The 21084-nt window shown below is 43.8% G+C and overlaps 1 protein-coding gene across 3 annotated transcripts in view; it reads right to left on the bottom strand.

The window, feature by feature from the left end:
• SPTBN1 (spectrin beta, non-erythrocytic 1) overlaps nucleotides 1–21084 on the bottom strand; it is a 211549-nt gene that overhangs the window by 97687 nt on the left and 92778 nt on the right. For 2 of the 3 annotated variants that reach the window (XM_025354674.1, XM_025354675.1), the window contains exon 1: nucleotides 13154–13650. The exons of the other annotated variant lie outside the window; for it this stretch is intronic. In XM_025354674.1, coding sequence (XP_025210459.1) covers nucleotides 13154–13262 — 109 coding nt within the window. In that variant the 5' untranslated portion in view covers nucleotides 13263–13650. Of the gene's footprint in view, nucleotides 1–13153; nucleotides 13651–21084 lie in introns of those variants that run through there. 3 annotated transcript variants of the gene reach the window in all.

Raw genomic sequence — 21084 nt, 5'->3', positions numbered from 1 at the left:
TTTCATTTTATCAAAAACAGTAGATAGGCCCAGCCTAAGCCCTTCCTGAAGTTTTAGTTTAGCCACATCATGGACAAAATTATTTTCATGATGTATTCTTTCATTCAACACATCATTTATTAAGTGGCTCTTTTCTCAGGGAAGAAGAGGCCCCTGGAAGGAAAACCAGCTAAGTCACTTTAAAACATATGCATTACTGCTTACATTACTTTACCTACTCATTCATCCTTTGATTCACGAAACATTTATTTGTATGCCATCCCTAGGAAGGAATACAGAGATACACACACACACACACACACACACACTCTGTCCTCCCGGGAGTTCACAAACACCCACTGAGTATCAGGTACACAGTAATAGGCAGCCAGTTTCCAGAAGCCCTTTATATATGTATTTGTTGTATTTTTGTGTGTGTGTGTGTGTGTATATACACACAATTAGGGAACAGTAATAGGTATCTTCATATATAACTGGGGTGACCCACCACCCAGTGTGCCTGGGACTGAGGAAGATTCCCTGGATGTGGAATGTTCAGCGCTAAAACCAGAGAACTCCCTGGCAAACAATGACTGGTCATCCTCTTAATACAATTATAACATACCTAATTAGGCTTCACAACTACCCCAAGGGCTATTCTTTTCCCATGAAGAAAACTAGGCTCAGTGAAGTCACTGGTAGAGCTAGGATTTGACTGTTGGTTTATGCAAATCCACAGCCCATGTGCTTCCCACCACCCTTGTTTCTGAAATGAGAGAGAAAACGTCTGACAGCCCTTGACAGGCACGCCAAACCACCACTACAAGGTTCTGAGCCACTTCCCTTCCACTGCTCTCCTGGCCACCCCCACCATTCTTCACCGCAGACTTCGCACAGCCGGGATTTCATCTGGTTGGCAGTTGTTTGCAGATAGCGTGTAATCTCTCTGTCATTGCAAGACTGAATTTTACAGCAAGTCGTTTAAACCTTTATAGGAATAAATGTCTCTCTCAATAGAAATCAGGGCACCATTTTCAAGCACCAGAAACACACTTTGCACTAGACTGTATTCACATCTCAAATACTATACCCTCAAGCTAGCATCTATAGGAACTCACTGGGATTTAAGAGTTCAACAGACTACATAGACTTTCAAAGACACTGTAAACTTCAAGAGACCTTCAAAAAATAAAGATAAAAATAAAATAGACCTTCGAAATTTCTGTTACTTAATAAACATAATTCAAAATACTAAGGTCACATTCCAACAGAATGTTTGGTCTTCTACAATCTTAGTTGTAACCACCATTGGCACGTCAATTCCACCAAAATCAAGTCTATGGTTTGTAAAGGATTTCAGGCAACATGCACAAACACACCTGCAACCACTCGGTGCTTAAAACAATAGCTCTCACTCCAAAATTCTATCACAGTTGCACTCTTGGTGGAGGGAGGGGGATTCAGCCAAAAAAGATACAGCCTATGTAATTTCCTTGCCACCAGAGTAGAACAGAGCCTGCAGACTTTTTATTTACGTTTTGCTCACATTCTTCATGAATAAAGCGTGCCTCAGTGATCCTCAAATTAACTTTCCACTTGCATAATTTCAGCATTAAAAAGGGACTTTAAGGCCAGATCTTTCACAAGGCCTTTGTGAAACCAAATATAGGCCAGCCTGTGTCTCCATGCTACTGTGATTACTGGATTTGCTACTTAAAGGTCTTGTGCCTCTTGAAAATGGGGTTGGGGGAGACAGAAAGGCTAAGAAGGGCCTTTCAACAGCAAACACAGTAGAGGCATTCAACACACCCATGGGGGCAGTTAATATGAGTCTGGCTACAGGAGTGCTCTCTGACAAAAGCAGCTCTCTGACCAAGTGCTGGATGCTCTCTGGCTGCAGCAGTAGCTGCTCCACAGGCTTTTATGAACTTGGGAGAGGAACCACCATTGTGACCTTCAAACTACATCAAAAGTCAACGGGCCCAAGTGACTGAATCTTGTGATTTTTCTAAAGCGGCCGGGGAGCGGGGGAAGGGGATGAGATGGTTTCAGTTGGGTGCATTTTCAGGCAAACTAAACACTCTTCTAACATGCTAAAGGAAACCACACCCAGAACAGATTTGGGGGTGGGGGTGGGGGTGGGAGTTGAGGCACTCAAGTTCTTAAGGCTCACTCTGCTAGGCCCTGCTTTGCCATTTAACTAGGATCTGTAATAATCCTACGAGCCCTTATTAGGTACCAGGGACTGTGCCAAACACAGTTTTCACAGAGAATCTCACCTAATTGTTACAACAATCTCATTACACAGAATTTGTATGACCTTCATCCCATAGATGAGAAGCAGGCTCTCAGATTGGTAAGTAATTGTCTGATTTGGAAAGTGAATTGCCAATATTTGGTAAGAGGCACAGAAATAACCACATATGAAAAGCTTAAGATGATGTTAAGTAAAAAATAAAAAGCCAAGACAAAACTGATCTACATAATAGTATTAAACTGCGCATGTGTGTATATGTATGTGCTTATATATATTAACTACTGAAAGCTAAAATTTGTAGGACTTGTGGGATCTTACGTGAACTATTCTTTCACTTTTATTTCTTTTCAGGGTGTCAATACTGCTGTGACATAATAAATATATAAAAAGTATCTAGAGTAATAGGAAGGAAGAGCTAGAAATTCAACTTAGTCCATTAATAACCTTCAACGCTGTCTTTGAAAGAACATCCCCCAGTACCCTCTTCAGTACTGCCGCTTTCAACTGGCCACATCCCTTCCATCAGGATGGTTCTGGAGTGTTGCCAGCCAAGAACTGAAGTCCCTTATCTCCCCCACCCTGTTCCTTTCTTCTTCTCAGGGGCAAAAACTTCCGGCCAACAAGTTTCAGCAGGTGCTTTTTCTCCCCTACCCAATCAATAACCAGTAATTTTAAAGTTTCACCTGCAAACTCGGAGGAAATGAGCACTTACCATGTAACAGATACTTCACATACTTCAAATCCCCTATTAGCGCTAAAACCTGAAGGCACCACTAGATAAGTTTGATGTGCATGAAACTAGACTGAAGTCTAACCAACTGCAAGAACAGGAACATTCATTTAATATAGGATCATTCTACTAAGATGAAGTGTGGCTGAAGGAGAGTATTTTTGCTTTGTTTCTGAAAACATAGTTTTAAAGTATTTAAAAGGTTTAAGTCGTAAAGCAGGTATGGACTCATAAATCTCTACTTCCCAGGACATATGCTGAAATTCTGGAATAATTTAGAGAAACTGGCCCAGGGTATTTTTTGTAATTCTCCATTAATATCAACGGGTAAATATGAAAAGAAACTGTTTTTTTAACCTCACAAAGTTCTAGAACTGCAGGATTAGCAAATAGGAAAATCCCAGCCAAATTCTATAAAGACTTCTAAAGTTCAGAATTAGTCAACTATGTTTTAAAGCCCTGTAATCTCTTAGAGCAATACTAAACTTCCTTTAATTAACTATTACACTTAAGATTATTTTTATATTTAGTTAAAATAATCCAGTTTATTAAAAAAAAAAAAAAGCCCAAAAAACAAAACCTCCTCCATTTAATGAAACTATTTCCTTGTCTGTTCATAGGAGCTAAAAGGCAGGTAGACACTATTACTTTCAAGGCAATGCTTTTTTTTTTTTTTGAGACAGAGTCTCACTCTGTTGCCCAGGCTGGAATACAGTGGCGCAATCTCGGCTCACTGCAACTTCTGCCTCCCAGGTTGAAGTGATTCTCGTGCCTCAGCCTCCAGAGTAGCTGGGATTACAGACGCGCTACCACAGCCGGCTAATTTTTGCATTTTTAGTAGAGACGGGGTTTCACCATCTTGGCCAGGCTGGTTTCAAACTCCTGACCTCAGGTGATCCGCATGCCTCAGCCTCCCAAAGTGCTGGGATTAAGCTGTGAGCCACCAGGCACTGCCAGCAGTGCTTCTTAAACTTGAACAGGCATACAAAGCACTTGGGGATTTTTAAAAAATGAGATTCTGACTTAGTAGGTCTGTGGGGAGGTCGGCCTGAGATCCTACATTTCCAACAAACCCCAAGTCATCTATCTATACTGAGTAACAAGGTTCTAAGTCCCCTATTTCACTTTCAAAACTAAAGGAGGTTATGTCATTTCTAAGTTTCTCACTCCAGCAAATAGAACACTGGTATTCTGTCTCCTTCCTTGACCAGCACCCTCCAAAACAATCATACCAAGAGCCAGACTAGCCTTTCTATACATATATACATATATATACAGAATAAAGCATGCCTCAGTGACCAGAGTTAAGAAATGTATATATAAATATGAATATATATATAAAAACATAAAAATATATATTTATGTTTATAAAGTGGATGAGAGGCTGCCTGGTGGGTATCATGTACATTGCTCCAGTAATGGATACACTCAAGGCCTTGACTTCACCACAATGCAATACATGAATGTAGCAAATTGCACTTGCAATCCATGAATATATACAAATAAAAATAATTAAATTAAAAATCCTCTCCTATTTAAAATCCTCCAGTATAGCTGGGCATGGTGGCTCATGCCTGTAGTCCCAGCTACTTGGGAGGCTGAGGTGGAAGGATGGCTTGACCCCAAGAGGTGGAGGGTTGCAGTGAGCCAAGATTGTGCCACTGCACTCCAGCCTGTATGACAGAGACCCTGTCTCCAAAAAATAAAAATAAATAAAAATCCTCCAGTAGCTTCCCACTGTCTTGTCCAAATTCCTTAACCTAACAGGGCCTTGCATCCTTTATTATCCTTCTAGAATCCTTCCTACCACCCCATTCTTATGCTGTACTTTAAGCTCCAGTAATCCTGAACCTGCATGGATTCCCCTACCTCAGTTCCTCACCTCTTACCTAGATCAAGTTTATTTCTCCACTTGCTTCTATTAATCAGTTGGCTTAGCCAGCATTTCCAGCACAGCTGAAACACACCCACATACTTTTTAACCAGATGACAGCTGCTCACTGAAAAGCAGGTAATCAATAAATATTTGTTAATAAGTAGAATACACAAAAAAGCAAGTCCTGTATTTTTTAAAGTTTTATTTTAGTATTTTATTTCCTAGGATCCTTACTGCTTTTAAAGTAGTCTAAGTTAGTGCCAATAATTGCCATTTTAAATGGCAGGTTCTCTGCAACAACAAAATGATTTAACAACCATCAAACTTTTTTTGTTTTTTTTTTTTTTGAGACGGAGTCTCGCTCTGACGCCCAGGCTGGGGTTCACTGGCGCAATCTTGGCTCACTGCAACCTCTGCCTCCCAGGTTCAAGCAATTCTCCTGCCTCAGGCTCCCGAGTAGCTGGGACTACAGGCGTGTACCACCATGCCCAGCTAATTTTTGTATTTTTAGTAGAGACGCGGTTTCACCATGTTGGCTAGGCTGGTCTCGAACTCCTGACCTCAGTTGTTCCACCTGCCTCAGCCTCCCAAAGGCTGGGATTATAGGCATGAGCCACCATGCTTGGCCTGTCAAACTTTTAGGTCAATGCAGCAAAGAATATTAAAAATTTGGAAAAAGTGCTTACAGGAGCCAGGTGCTTATGCCTGTAATCCCAGCACTTTGGGAGGCCAAGGTCAACACAGTCTTTTGAAGTAGACCTGGCAGTTATTCAAATAAGGAAAGCAGCCTAGATATCGATCTGCCCCCCTCTCCTTACAGATGCCAAGTTGCTGGGATTTTTGTTTTTTAAGGTTAAATTCAACAGATTATTTATTAAGAATATAAGTAAAACTAAACTTGATGCCTTACTGAACTATCCTTAGAGCCTACACACACTATTATGTTTATCGCTGTTTTTTCTAAACTTACATCTCTTTCTATAGTGGCTGTTGAGCCAACTCTGTGGGAGAACTGAGGAAAATAACTGACCCCATGTGAGGGTCATCTGAGGTAGAAGAGGTGACTGAGACAGATGTTCAATGGCTTCTGTAATTTAAGCAGCACAGAGTCCATTCCTGACTAGCTCATGTTTTTCCCACTGTTACACAATTTTGTTCTGAAAAACATATTTTCCCCCAATTCTTCATTCTTCTATAAGAAATCAGGTATAATACCTGCTCCTGTTTGGGAGCAACTTAAGGAGTCTGCTCCTCCAACCCCCACAAAATTTTGCAAAGATTGTACAAATGATCCAATAAGGGAATATTTCTCAAATTTTAGTATGCACCAGAACCACCTGGCAGAGTAGCCGGAAATATTTATCTGTAGGCCTCACCCCAGAATTTCTTATTCAGTAGGGGAGAAGTGGAGATTTGAGGTTTTAAATTTCCAGCAAATTCCCAGATGATGCTGAAGCTGATATGGGGACTTCATTTTGAGAATCTTAATTTGGGAACCACAGCAACAAGGGAGTCTATAACACTGACTTCATTAATTTTGCTCTTTAGCAAATATTTAGTGGCTTCTATGTGTACGACAGACTATTCAGACTTTGGTCTTTAGGCTCCCAGACTTCATGAAATATACGGAAAACAAAAAGACAGACAGGAACTGTAACAAAAGGCAGTATTGGAAAATCACAGGTGAATGATCAAGCGCTGAAACTTCAAATCTTAAAAGGGAGTCCAAGCAGGGATGCTGACCTCCCCTCCCTCCTGGAATGCCTAGAATAAGTGGCATCTAAACTGAACCTCCAAAGAATGATCCTGACACATGAAATGATTCCCAGCAGAAGAAACCAACAGGGTAGGGTGTCAAGGGTGCGAAAACGCAGGGCAGGTTTAAGGAACCACTTCTGTGGGTAGAGGTGTGGCAGGAGCTGGAGCTGGGACTAGAGTCAAATCCCAGCAAAGATGAATCCCAGACATTTTTGCATGGAGCACTTTTCTCAGGGCCCAGCTGTGGGAAGACTGGGACAACTGCATGGGGACACTTTAGGAAGCCATGAAAAGAGACTAAAGCAGAGGAAGCAGCAGTGAGGCTGTGCACAGATCCCTTTTTCCAAGAATGAGGAGTGAGGAGAGGTGATGACATGGAACCATCATCCAGAAAGCTTTCTCAGCAGCCAGGGAGATTTTAGGCTCACTCTCCTAAGAAAAGTGCTATCTTTTCCTCAAAAGGAGTTATCTATCACCCTCCTTTTCTATATAACTAGCCTCCAATAATACTTTTAATGTTCTTAAAAGATTTAAGAAAAATTGGTATTCCCTTGACTGTCAATATTCCTAATGCAACAAAAACTGAGAGCAGCCCATGTCCAGAAATCTGCGCAGCTCCCTTAACACATTAATGTTCCATGCCAGCAGTATGTATTCATGTCATCTGGGTGCCATCATCCACACTAACCCACACTTTGTGGTACTATGGTAAGAGCATCAAATTTGGAGTCAGAAAACCTGAATTCTGGAAAGCTAGCCTCATGCAGATGGATAATAATCCAATGATCTATTTCTTTATCTACAAAAGTAGATAAAGCTACTCTTGCCGGGCGTGGTGGCTCACGCCTATAATCCCAGCACTTTGGGAGTCCAAGGCGGGTAGATCACAAGGTCAGGAGTTCGAGACCAGCCTGGCCAATATAGCAAAACCCCATCTCTACTAAAAATACAAAAATTAGCTGGGCGTGGTAGCAGGCGCCTGTAATCCCAGCTACTCAGGAGGCTGAGGCAGGAGAATCGCTTGAACCCGGGAGGCGGAGGTTGCAGTGAGTCGAGATCACGCCACTGCACTCCAGTCTGGGCAACAGAGTGAGAATCCATCTCAAAAACAAAAAAAAAAAAACAAAAAAAAAGAATATCTACCCTCGCAGGATTATTATTACAAGTAAACACATTTATTTAGAATTTACTAAGTACTAGATTCCATACTATGTACTGTGAATAATCTCATTTAATTAAGCAAGATGATCTATAACAAAGTTAAGTGCTATAGTCATTAACAATTATTACTACACCATTCAAAAGGGATTGTAATTCACAAAACTATAGGAAACTTAAATTTTGAGCTGACAGTCTGGTAAACTGGTAAAAGGAATTTTTATTTCTTTTGGGGGAGGACATCCAACCAAGTTGTCCGGGTTTATAAAAACTACAGTATTGGCAGGTATCCAGACCAAAAAGCCAATCTTTTATGCTTTCATCAGACCCCAAAATGTTCTTATATAAATCCGGTCTCCTCTTATTCCCCCTCCCCACAAATAACCATATGTCACTAATTCTTTTCAGTGTCACAATGGGAAATACTCGAAGGATATTACTTTGAATTTAAGAACTTAAAAGCAAATTTTCTTCATGACAAATGGTTGTAAATCCAGGAATCTTCTTTCTCTCGGTTTAAGAAAGTAAGACAAACATTTAGGTAGCATAACAAACTGGATTTACTAAAAACTTAAGAATAAATTTTCTTCATGATTCAGAGGTACAAAATCAGCACTTTACTTTTTCTAAGAGTTAAGAAATTTAAAAAATTAAGAAATTCAACAAGACAACTCTCAATATGTAATAAACTTGGCAGTAATGCATTTCGCGGCCTGAAATTCTTGAATCTCTATGTCCCAAGGAAGACAGAGCCCTTCATACCTCTCCTGGTGCAAACGCATTGAGCCAGAATAGTTAAGAGAAAGCACCTTCTCCAGAAAGATTAGATGCTGAATGTCAGGGTCTGGCTGCAAAGCAGGCAGAAAAAGTTCATTTTGATGCTTTTTAAACTAGATCTTGTCTTCATTACAACCTCACAGCCAGAGCCAACAGAATCAGTCCTCCAGGGGGCAGGTAGGCAGGAGAGGGAACCAGGTTAGGGTGGACATTTCATATTGTCACTCTTTCATTTAAAAGAAAAAAATATATATGAATATGAACATCTAGAAGTCTGAAAGGAGAAAGTTACAGAACAACAGTGTGCAGCCTAAACTCAACAATGTCTATGACCTTGGACAAGTTATTTGCCTCTATCTTCTCACCTCTAAAACTTCACAGGTATGTTATAAAGACCAGACAAAATATCATATAGAAAGCTCTTACTGGTACATGGTAAGCACTCAACAAAATCTTTTTTCCCCACTAACCGTAACAAGAAAGAAGAAACTTTATGGAATGATTGGAATGCAGGTATAGTCTTCAAAAATGGTAAGCATTTCGGCCGGGCGCGGTGGCTCATGCCTGTAATCCCAGCGCTTTGGGAGGCCAAGACGGGCAGATCACGAGGTCAGAAGATCGAGACCATCCTAGCTAACACGGTGAAACCCCGTCTCTACTACAAATACAAAAAATTAGCCGGGCATGGTGGCGGGTGCCTGTGGTTCCAGCTACTTGGGAGGCTGAGGCAGGAGAATGGTGTGAACCTGGGAGGCAGAGCTTGCACTGAGCCGAGATCGTGCCACTGCACTCCAGCCTGGGCGAAAGAGCGAGACTCCGTCTCAAAAAAAAAAAAAAAAAAAGTAAGCATTTCTAGGCCAGGTGCAGTGGCTCACACCTGTGATCCCAGCATTTTGGGAGGCCGGGGCAGACCAATCACTTTAGCTCATGAGTTCAAGACCAGTTTGGGCAACATGGTGAAACCCTGTGTCTACAAAAAAATAAAAATAAAAATAAAAAAAATAAGGTAAGCATTTCTATTGATGAAATGGAAGAGTAGGGCATTTGAGGCAAAACGTAGAAGATAAGCGTGAAACCCAGGGATGGGTTTTATAAAGAGCTGTAGGCCTGCCTACTAGGTTTGATTGGAATATGTTAGAGTAAGAAGTGGAGTGGAGTCATTTTAGGGAGAATCTTTGAAGGCCAAGCTAGAGTCTAGAATTTCATTTACACAATGGGCACAAGCAACTGTTTCTGAGGGGGAAAGTTGCATGATGAGTGTTCTCTCATGAGGAGTTAAGCTGCCTGATGTCAAGTGGAGAGATGGTTATCATGAACCTGCACCTCTGTTATTACACAGTTCTCTAAATATGGGAGGTTGGGTTTTGTTGTATTTCAACATTCCTCTTTAATAGAGAAAAAAATACAACTTCATACAATACATGAACTGATTCTGAGGAATGTGATAACTTAATTTTGCAGGTGAAAATCTGAAAAAGAGAAAGAGGAAGGGGGGGTGTGTGTGTGTTGGTGGTGAATGCTAAAGCCATGAGAGGCTGAAGGGCTTGTCTTCTTATGCCAGGAGCCTTCGTGTGATAAAGCCATCGCTCTCGTATCTCAATGAGGTTTTTTTTTTTTTTAACACACTTATTTACTGACCCATAAATCTCTACAAACTATAAATCTCTATAAACTATAAATTTATGACCATCCTTTTTATTTTAAACTATATGTAACTATTTATATTTACATATAAATATATAACTATATATTTATTTTAAACTATACATTTATATCTCTATAAATTTATAAACTATAAATCTCTACAAACTATTTTACCTAAATAGACCAGACTCATTTTAATATCATATTCTCCTTAGCTAGAACTCCAAATCTCATTCTGTGGTACACCTCCTGAAATTTTTAGGACCCAGTGTGGAAAGTAACTTGAAACCAGCCAAAATGCAGAAACAACTCCAGAAAAATCATAGCACTATCAGGCACAGACAATACATAAATAAATTCATATCAGAGGCATTGAAAACTCAATACAGGACTGGCAAGGTAGCTCACACCTGTAATCCCAACAATTTGGGAAGTGAAGGCGGGAGGATCATTTGAGGCCAGGAGTTCAACCCAGCCTGAGCAACATGATGAGACTCTGTCTCTACAAAAAATTTAAAAATTAGCCAGAAATGGTATAGTCCCAGCTACTTGGGAGGCTGAGGCGGGAGGACAGCTTGAGCCAGGACTTCAAGGCTGCGGTGAGTCGTGATTCTGCCACTGCACTCTAGCCTGGGCAACAGAGGGAGACACTGTCTCTTAAAACAAAAACAAAAAACCCAATACAGTTTCAGAGGAGCATTTTGCCAATATTTAGAGATTATGTGCTAGGAAAGATTATACCGAGAAGAGTAAAAAAGGCACCCTTGCAGGAATGTACAAAATTAAATCAGCGGATAGAAATTATATGTTATCAAAAATATGTGATAATCTGAACTACAAATACCAAACAAAATACAAAACCAGGAATGGGAATTAAAGAAAGGTTTTGTGTGTGTGTGTGTGCGTGTGTGTTTTATCAAAATTCTCCTAGGGTTGTTTAAAATGCAATCGGTCCATTTGTTCTGAAGGATGCTGACAAATGTGTAATTCTCCTGAGGTCCACCATACTTGAAAGTTAATTCACCCTTTCTCAATTCCTCAGCATGGGTGGTTTTCTGTTACAGAAATACCAACACTAAACTTGTGCAACTCCTAAACCACAATATTTAAAAATAAGAAAGTTACTGGAGCTAAATTAGGAGACAAGGGTCACACTAAAAAAAATTAATTTTAAAGCTACCACACAAAACACGAAGTTTACCCCTTTCAAAGGGATTTCCTTGAGAAAAAGCGTATGAGATAAAATATCAGGGGCACATGGCGATTTTTTTAAATTTAAACTTTACGTGGTCCAGAGAGGACAGTTAAGATTTCCTGTGTGTAGGCTCCACCCTTCTCCCGCGAGCAGTTTTACAACCTTCCTCAGCCTTTTCAGAATAACAGCCTTTTGTTATGGGTGGGCCTAGGGGTGCGCTCCTCCCTCATACCTTCTTCTATTTTCTCCTAGTTTTGCATTTTTTCTGAGACTACCAGGCGTGGGCTGGCGGGGGAGTGGTGCTGGTTTTCGGCTGACGATCCGGGTGGGTGCTTTCCCCCTAGGCGGGATGACACAATGAAGCAGGGAGTCCGGGCCAGGGGAAGAGGAGGAGCACGCAGTGAATTCTCCGACCCGAAAACCCAGAGGCCTCACACAGACCTAGATAATGAACGCCCCCCCCCATCCCAACTTCTCTATTCACTACTTGCAAGCGCCCCCAGCTTAAGTTTTGAAAAAAGCAAATTTGACTGCCGAAGAGTTCAAGAGGAATGAACCGAAGAGACACAGAGCCGTTCCCCAGAGCGAAGAGAGCTTCCTCTGAGCTAACTGCCAGAGGAATGCGGCACAGCCCAGCAAATGTTTAAAATCACGTCCTGTTCTGCCTCTTGTTTTCCAGAAAAGTGTCATTACTGTCAACTATTTCACAAGACAAATAAACCAATGAATGAAATATATCCTCCCCCCTCTTCCCAATGAAAACATTCTAGGGCTGAGCGGCTTCCTTCCTTCCTCCTCACAGGAACCACATTTGCAGCACTGAGAAGAGTTAAAATAAGAAACACACAGTCCTCGAATACTACTTTTTTACAGCGCGAGAGCCATTCCCAGCCTACTACTGACTCCAAGGGCTTCCAAACGGAAGGAGTTCTGCTTTCAGTTAGCAACCTTTTTTCACGTACAAGCTCTGAGACACTGCTGGCCAGGGCCTGCTGGCTGGGCAGGGACAGCTGAGGGCTGCAGGGGCTGCAGGGAAAACAAACAGCACACTGGTGCACACGCAGGCTCCTGCTCTCCCTAAAAATATGTTCAGTAAAATATTGGACTCATTCAATTATTTAAGCCTGAAACAGACTCCAAGAAACCTGTAATTGATCCAACTAATCCAACCCATAGCACTGAAATGACAATAACTGGCTTTCATTAGAAATTACAAAGCCCACTAAATGGGAAGCGTCTTCCCAACACATCAGAAAAATTAAAATTAAGCTTCTGAATAAAAAACTAATTTACCGAAGGCTTAGGAACAAAAAGACCACTCCCTCCTCCCCTCTGCTATTGTTCTACAGGACTGGGTCTGAGCAGTGCACTTTACACCTTTAAAGCTTCCCAGAGGTAAGAGGCTGGGGGCTGGGAGGCAGTGGCGACCCGGAATCAAATACCTGCATACTAATAAGTCTGTAAGTACTGATCTACTAGGATGTAAAGTTAGCTAAAAGTAAAGAAAACGTGTGTGCAGCAGATATTTGACAACCTAGAAAGCCGAAAGGGTGCTGGAGAGAGAGGGACTCCAAATGGTGGCTCTTCTGGAGAGAAGTATGAGCAACTGCCTTCCCTAAGTCGTGAATGGGGTACCCGCAGCCAACCACAGGGTCTGGGGCCGAGCTGTGAAGCCGCCTGTCTTCATTAGGGTCACGTACCATATGGCACAAATAGAGCCTCCAAGAACCCCCGTTGGCAAGGCCCCAGGACAGGCCCGGCCTTTGGGAGGGGGCTTACCTTGCAGCTGCTTGAATCTGCCTTCCAGCTGGTTGTAGTTGTAAGGCACCTGCCCCGTGTACGCCGGCGACAGTGGCCCGGAGATGCTAGACGTCCTCTGCAATTCCATTATGCCCAGCGTAACGCCCCGGCGGACTGCGCCCTGGAAATCCCGCTCCAGACCCCTCCCACTCCCATCCAACACGCAGCAGCCTCCGCAGCGCTCGGATCCTTAGGCGAACCCCATTCCGGTCTGCAAGTCCAGCAGGGTGATCTGATAGGAAGTTCGCTGCAGAAGAGTCCACCTTAGCCCGGCGAGGAGTTACCACACAGGCATCTAATTTCTTGGTGCTTTCCCTCCTTCCGTGGCCCTTGCCTGGAAGCTCGAAATAAATTACTGAGAAGGAGGAAGAAGCAGAGAGGAGGCGCAGGTTCTACTAAAGAATTCTTAAATATGGCCAATCCTAAGCATGCCACGGTTGCCGAGCCCGGGAGCTCGCGGGCGCAGCGCGCACACCTCCTCCCGGCTGCCCGCGGCGGCCGCCGGTTTGTAATTTTATCAGGAGCCACTCGCCGTGTGCTCGGCGGTGATGTCACCTGATTAGCATAACAGCATTGTAGGAGAAACGCAGGCTGTACCACGAGGAGGGGGGCGGGGGAGCCTGGCCGACCCGGGGCCCCCTGCCGGTCCTGCACGGGCCGTGGTCGCCCCAGCCGCCCGGCAGCCGCCGACTCCGGGCCGGGCCCTGGACTCGCCGCCGGTCCGAGCCTTGGTGGTGCCTTCCCACACACAGCTGCTGGAATTACAATCTTTTGTTGAGCCTCATGTAACGGAAAAGTCTCCGATTACTATCACTTGAAAAGGCGAGCGTGCCCGCCGGACGGCCGGGAGAGTGAGGAGCCCCGAGGGTCCCAGGCCCGCGCGGTTCATTCACTCTCCAGCGTCTGCGGAGGTAACGCGGCCCGCACCTGGGCGCGCGCGACGGCCCCAGTGCGCTGGCGCCAACCACGCGGCGGCGGTCCGGCGCGCCACCGGGAAGAAGTCAGACAAAGTCACTCTCAGGGCGCAGTGCAGGGCCACAGACAGGGGAGGTGTAAGTTCGGGCTCAGTGAAGAATCTCGACTGACTTACGCGGCCATCAGGGGATATTAAGGCGGTGGTTTCCTGGAATAACACGGGCCTATGATAGGAATTCGACGCAAGGACACCGATTTGCAAGGCATTGTGGGAAAAAGGTACACAGGTAAACACGGCCGAGATCCCTGACCTGGAGTTGTTTATGATCCGGTGGGGAGATGAGGGAACCGAAAACTACCCTCAAATTCCTACTCTGATTTGTAAAACAAGGCCTCTAAATTTGTGGTCCTCCAAAAATTTAAATCTCTCCTTCCCAGCTTCTTCTCCCACCAATCTCAACCAAAAATGAAATCTTCTACATAGAAAAGAGAATAATCAAAATGTATTCTTGGAAAATCATTTGACTCTAGTTCTCCCCCCTCTCTCCACCCTCCTGTCCCCGCTTTTTCCTCACTACCTAAACAGGCACACAACAAATTACACTTTTGGCATTTCCAGTTTGGAGCCCTGCAGCAATACTCACTGAAGAAGGTAATTTCATTCCTCAGGGATTCCAATCTGCAGTAAAGAGGTGGGCCCCCACCCCAGGTTCACCTCAGTCCCCAGGGCACTTGTAATTGATGTAACTGCATCCTGTCCAGGCTTAGAGTTAAAACAAACCCAGAGCCTACCTAACTGTTCAATACTGAACAACCCCCAACTCTTTCCAGCCACATAACTAGCTTTTTAATACTTCCACATGTCAGCCTTTGGCTTTTGAAAGCCAGGCCCAACCTGGAGGAGAAGACAACATTTCTTATCATCTAAGATGTAGAACATATTTTAAAGCCCCTAAGTGCTGCCAATTCACAATGCTGATGGGAGGCTAGGCAGGGCATTACAAAACATTTGGTCTTGGAAAAAGCACTTGACTAGGATTCCCAAGACCTAAGTTTCTAGTCCTGGCCAAGCCTCTTCATTACCCTGTGGCCTTACAAGAAACCCTGAATTCTTTCTAAACCTCAGCTGTCAGACTGAGTAATAATTAATGCCCACCTCCACAGGGTCACTGAGGAGATGATGTGGAAATGTTCTAAAAATTATCATACTTTCAAAATTAAAGAGTATATTCTTAAAAATGCACCCCTCCTTGCATCCCCCACCCACATACACACCCGCCCCCCCCACCATCAAGACTACAAAAGAAGTTAAATTGGGAACCGTCTCAATGAAGATGTTTTTAACAAGCCCTTCTTCACAACTAAGTATACTGGTGAAATGGTAAGTCTCTTAAGTGTCCCAGCTTTGGCCCTGAAAATGAGATTACAAAGTGCTTTGCCAAATTATAACGTTTTATTTTTAATCTTTGGGCCACTTAATGAAGAAAGGGAGTCACCACTCATTATCTCCCTTTCAGCTTCCTCTAGTATGGGGTAGTACATGAAATACTTTTTAATTAACCAGGTTGCACATAATATGATGGCAGTGGAGCTGGGACGAGTGTAGCCACACTCAATCCTGCAAAGTCAACACTGAATGAACCAGGCAGAGTGAACACATGCAAGTATTAGAAAGGTTTGGACACTGGGGAAGGGTTTAATAACCCCACATTTAATAACCCCATAGGGATCAGAGGTAAGAAATGGAAATCCATTTGGTGTGTTGGGACCAGGAAAGAATAGGACAGATCCCTGATGGCCCATCTGACCACCTCCAGTTCAGCAGTGCGGAGGAGGTAAAGGAAGGCCAGAGGTATTCATTCTTTATTTCTTCAGTGTTTACTGCTCTGTATTTACAGTATTTAATGTATGCAAGGCACACTGCCAGGTGTTTTAGAGGATTCAAAAATGACCAGGAGTGTTGCTAGCCAAAGGAAATGGGACAAATGTGCAAACAGTAAAGTACCAAAAGAATACAGTAAGGGCCAGGGGAGGGCAGTTGTAAGAATTCAGAGGACAAGAAGGACACATCTGCCTTCTGGAGGAAGGCAGGTGGGAAGAACTCTAGGAGGGACTGGCATTTTGATCAGACCTTGAAACACATCAACAGGCTGGAACAAGGGAGAAGCCTCCTCTCAAGCAGCACAGTAAAAGCATGGACGCCCAGGAAACAGCACCAGCAAGTGCTGCAGTTTGGCTGGAGGATAAGGAACCGTCAGGCTGGGAGGAAAGCCCCGAAAAGCAAGTTAGAACTAAGATTGGTCTAGAGCCACTGGAGACTTTTGAGCCAAGGGAGTAGAGGGTGTGGGCTGGACTCTAGAGATGATTAATCTGGAAGTGGTATGTAAGAATAGGCAGAAAGGAGAGGAAATGAAGGCAGCAAGGTCAACGGGGTGGTTAGTGCAATAGTCCAGGTCAAAGGAGCAATCAAATGAAAAAGAATGGGCTGACGTAAAAGTTAATCCAAAGGACTTTGGTAACTAACTGTATGTGGGAGAATCAAAGGAAAGGGACAAAGAAGACTCTCGGGGTTTCAGAGCTGGCTAGAGGGGTGCAGGGGACAATTGCACATTTCCTTCTAGACAGGTGGAATCTGAGTTACCTGCAATACCACTGGGTGACATGTCTGGAGAAGTCAGGGATGTGGAACTAGAGCTCAAAACTGAAGATACAGTCCTGAGTGCAGAGGTGGGAGCTGAGATAGTTGTGGGGTTAAATCTAGGAAAGGAGGTAAGAGGCAAGGGGCTAAGCACGGAGCCCTGGGGGAGGCTTGGGTCTGGGAGGAAGAAGAAAAACCAGTGGAGATGCCAGGGAGTTACAGAATGAAAATCTAAGGAGAGAGACTCAAAGAGGAAAGAGGGTAGATGGTCTTGAGTGCTGCAAAACAAACAAACTAAAAAATAAAACTTAGACAAGAGGCATTCAGTGTGCCAATTAGTCGGTCAACTGGGTTAATAAAAGCAAAGGCTAGGTTACAGGGAGTTAGAAAATGAGGAGAGAGGAGGAGGAAGAGGAAGAAGCTATGAAGATGAGACTAGTGAATGAGGGTTATCAGACTCAGGGGAAGATGTTCCAAGGCAGGGCCTAACTGAGCATGTCCTCTGTGCACAGGTTTCAGCCCTAAGTTGGCACAGGTAGGAAAAGGTCAGTGGGAAAATGGCTCAAAGGTATGGATGGAACAAATCAAGTGCTGTGGTCTGACTCAAGTCCAGAGTCAGGGACTCAGGCTTACCCTAATTTCTGAGTGCCAAGGAGCTATGTAATTTGAGCATGTTTCTCATGTTCCCTGGGCCTCTCAATCTTTGTCCACAAACAAAACAGTTTGGAATCTATGGTCACAAAAAATTCCTTCTGGAATTTTTAGTATTAAATGTATTAGTGATTTGGGTTCACCTTTAGGTCCCAGTTCTAACTGCAGTCCCAGTTATCATCAATCTCCACATAAACTGAAAGGCCATATTAACCAGAACCATCATACTTGGTAGCTTACAGAATGCTTCCATATACATTTTCTCAAGTGACTAACCCTGTGAGGCAGGTGTGGTCTCCAGTTTGCAGCCAAGGTTGAGGTTCACAGAAATACAGTGTCTTGCCCAGGGCCCCAGCTGCTGAGTGGCACAGCCAACACATGGACCCCAGATCCACCAAGTCAGCGTGCTCCCCATCTCCCCACCTCTGCTGTTTCTCCTATATGCTCAGAGTATATCCAGCTTACTATGGGTTCCTAAGCTTTTCTGAAAAATCACATAATAAGTGGTATCACGATTAACCTTAAACCTAAGCAGGCCTCTACACGAACCTCTACAACATTTAGTTTTGAGTCAGGATTAGGCACATGCTCTGCTAGTTCACACAGAGCTTGCTGCTTGCAGGGTTCTGTGGTTCTGAGTGGGCTTTATTAGGTCTTGTTTGGTTTTGTTCCTCTTCTCATACTTGGTGGACCTGTACACTAAGATTCTGTATGACTTAGCATGTGGCAAGGTAAGATTAAGCCTCTGTTTGTTCTAAGAGGCTTTACACAGTCTTGAGGGGAAAGATGGATGCTTTTCCTGCATTACAGCAAGCTCGAGTGGGTGAAACTTTAGATGTTCATTTCCTGAACATCCAGACACTATCAAGACTCAGTATGTCTGGGAGAGGATGTCCAAAATGTCAAAATGTGATGGGATTTGTTCACATTCAACCTTGGGATTTGAAAAACCAATCCAAGAGCTGGGAAAGAAGTGATGGGAACAGGGAGGGACAGAAAACAACAAAGTTTCACACAGGATGTGTTTTGCCAAATTCTCTGCCACTTTCTACTGCCATCTCCACAACTGTCTTTCATTCTTCATCGGTGTCAAGTCCCTTGGGATTGGGTGACCACAGCCAGTTAATTACTCCTAAGCATTTCTTTATAGGAAACCAAAACAATGCTAAAATAATCCTCTTCCATTAGCATGGCCAGATAGAAAAGCGGCTCCAAACCATGCCACTGCATTTATGCTGCACTAGGCACTGGTTTATATTACGTTTCTGTCTCATCTCTCTAATTCTCTTTCTGTCGTACCTCTCTGGCCCACCCACTCCCTTCCTAGGAACCCCTTGCCCACCTCTCCCACTCTTGAATCCTTAACTGAGATCATTCTTTTCTTTCCACTAACGCCCAAAAAGCCTCCCACTCCCTGACTACTAGTTGCCACCTTCTTTTCTCCCTAAAACCTGCCTCTTAAAAACCTAACCCTGTTTCAATGGAAATTTCCCCACTTACCAGAAAACTCAACCAACTAACCAAGCATACCACTATGAAATCCAGCAAAAAACAAAAGACAGAAGAAATTATATGAAATCTCCTTTTCCCCGCAAAAGAACAATTTTCAAAAGCCCTACTGGCATAGCATATTTGACAATGGTATTTCTATGCCATTGCTACCTGCCTGCCACCTCTTTAGAACGTCTCCTTTTTCCCCAGTGGCACCTCCCACTCAAGGCCCATGGCCTGGGCAGCTGGAAGCAGTCAGGAGCACTTCCCCTTCCCTCACAACTCACACTATTCTTAGAAAACCATGGGTGAGACCACTTCTCAACTTAGAGTACTGCCCATGTGAGCATCTGAATCAGGGCTTGGACATGTGAAGCTACAGGAGAAAAGGTAGTTAAAAGCAGACCTGGGGCCGGGCATGGTGGCTCACGCCTGTAATCCCAGCACTTTGGGAGGCTGAGGCGGGCAGATCACGAGGTCAGGAGTTGGAGACCATCCTGACCAACATGGTGAAACCCAGTCTCTACTGAAAATACAAAAATTAGCTGGGTGTGGTGGCGTGTGCCTGTAATCCCAGCTACTTAGGAGGCTGAGGCAGGAGAATCGCTTGAACCAGGGAGGTTGAGGTTGCACTGAGCCGAGATCGCGCCACTGCACTCCAGCCTGGGTAACAGAGCGAAACTCCATCTCCAAAAAAAAAAAAAGCAGACCTGGGACCTACGAAGCTGGCTCTGCCACATTTTAATCTTGGTTCTCTATGCCTGAAAAGTTGGGATGCCAATAATGGGACCAACCTCATAGAGCTGTTTTATAAATTAAGGGAGATAAATGTCTACAAAGATACTATTATAGTACCGTCCTCATGGCTACGATTGCTAGGCTTTAGACTCCTTGTAGGATAAATTTCAAAAATTAATTCTGTCCCACTTTTGGCCATCTCTTACTTCACCAAGGAAGCTATCAGCCGCACAATGTTGCAGGTTTCATGTGGAATCACAGACCTTAGGCTGGGAACACAAGACCAAGGCTGGGAACCACCCCTCTGGATTTTTGGAGAGGGGCGTTTCTCAGTGGCAGGACCAGTCCTCCCTCTGGGATATACTGACACACTCCATTCCCTTCTCTTTAACTCAGCCCATCATGCACTGGGAAAGGCATACTCAGAATCACATTTTATAGCAGTGACACTTCAGAGATAACCAGAACACAATACTTACTATGAAACAAGTTACAGAAGTCCTATATTTTAGAAAAGCCAATGTTTATTTGAGGTGGGACTATCAGATTTGAAACTTCAGGACTCAAAATAACTAGAAAAAAAATTAGAGAGAGGACGAAAGGTATTTTTCTATCCATAGCAATTACTATCTCTGTTCCGTGAAGGATATGGATGGTTCTTTATCCCTCTCTTTACACCTGTCCCCTATTTCCCCCCACACCCATAAAACCATCTAAGTATGCAGCCGAATCTGAAATACCAGGGCAAAGCTGGTTTCCATTTATATCCTTTCCGTTTCTTGCCTAACTGGTCATATCAGACCTGAATACAAAACACCTGAGATCACTGCTGAGCAGGAGAAAAACGGCAAGTTACACTGGAAACAAGCACCCAAGGTCCTAGGGAAGGAATGTAGTTTATTGAATCTTCTACCCCAGCCAAACCTTTCTGCATTCTTATCGTGTCTGTTATCTACACATGCAAAGCTTCCCTGCACAGACAAAAGAATGCCCTGGTCCAGAGGCCCCGGCTTTGGCAAACAGGTGTTGCTATGCCTGTGAATGTAACAGTAGCCAGAGCCAGGGCTGGGCTCCTCTGCTGCAGGTAGAGTGGTTTAAAGGAAAATAACATCTAAGGAATGCAGTTGGGGCCAGGCCTGCTCTAGCCCAGAGTTCTTCGTTCTGCTTTTCACCTCCAACATCGAAGGAAACAGTTGACACACACACAGGTGTTCACAGCCATCAAGCCAGAGTTTTACGACAGTGATATGGGGCAGTGAGAAGATACTGTTCCCTGGGTAGCAGAGCTCATGGGAAAGAAATGGGTAAGGAATAAAGACAAATCTATTCTTTGTGAAAACAGGACTCTGGGCCCTGCCCTCAAGTATATTCACACCCATATTACCTTTTCCAGGAGCTGTGAAGAGAAAATGTGAAGAGGGCAGGTAAGGCAGGCACCTGGAGAGGGAAGGAGAAAAGAGAAAGGTGGGGGGCATGC

This window comes from Theropithecus gelada, chromosome 13, assembly GCF_003255815.1.
Source record: "Theropithecus gelada isolate Dixy chromosome 13, Tgel_1.0, whole genome shotgun sequence".
Taxonomy (NCBI): domain Eukaryota; kingdom Metazoa; phylum Chordata; class Mammalia; order Primates; family Cercopithecidae; genus Theropithecus; species Theropithecus gelada.
This window is presented reverse-complemented; position numbering and strand designations above follow the sequence as displayed.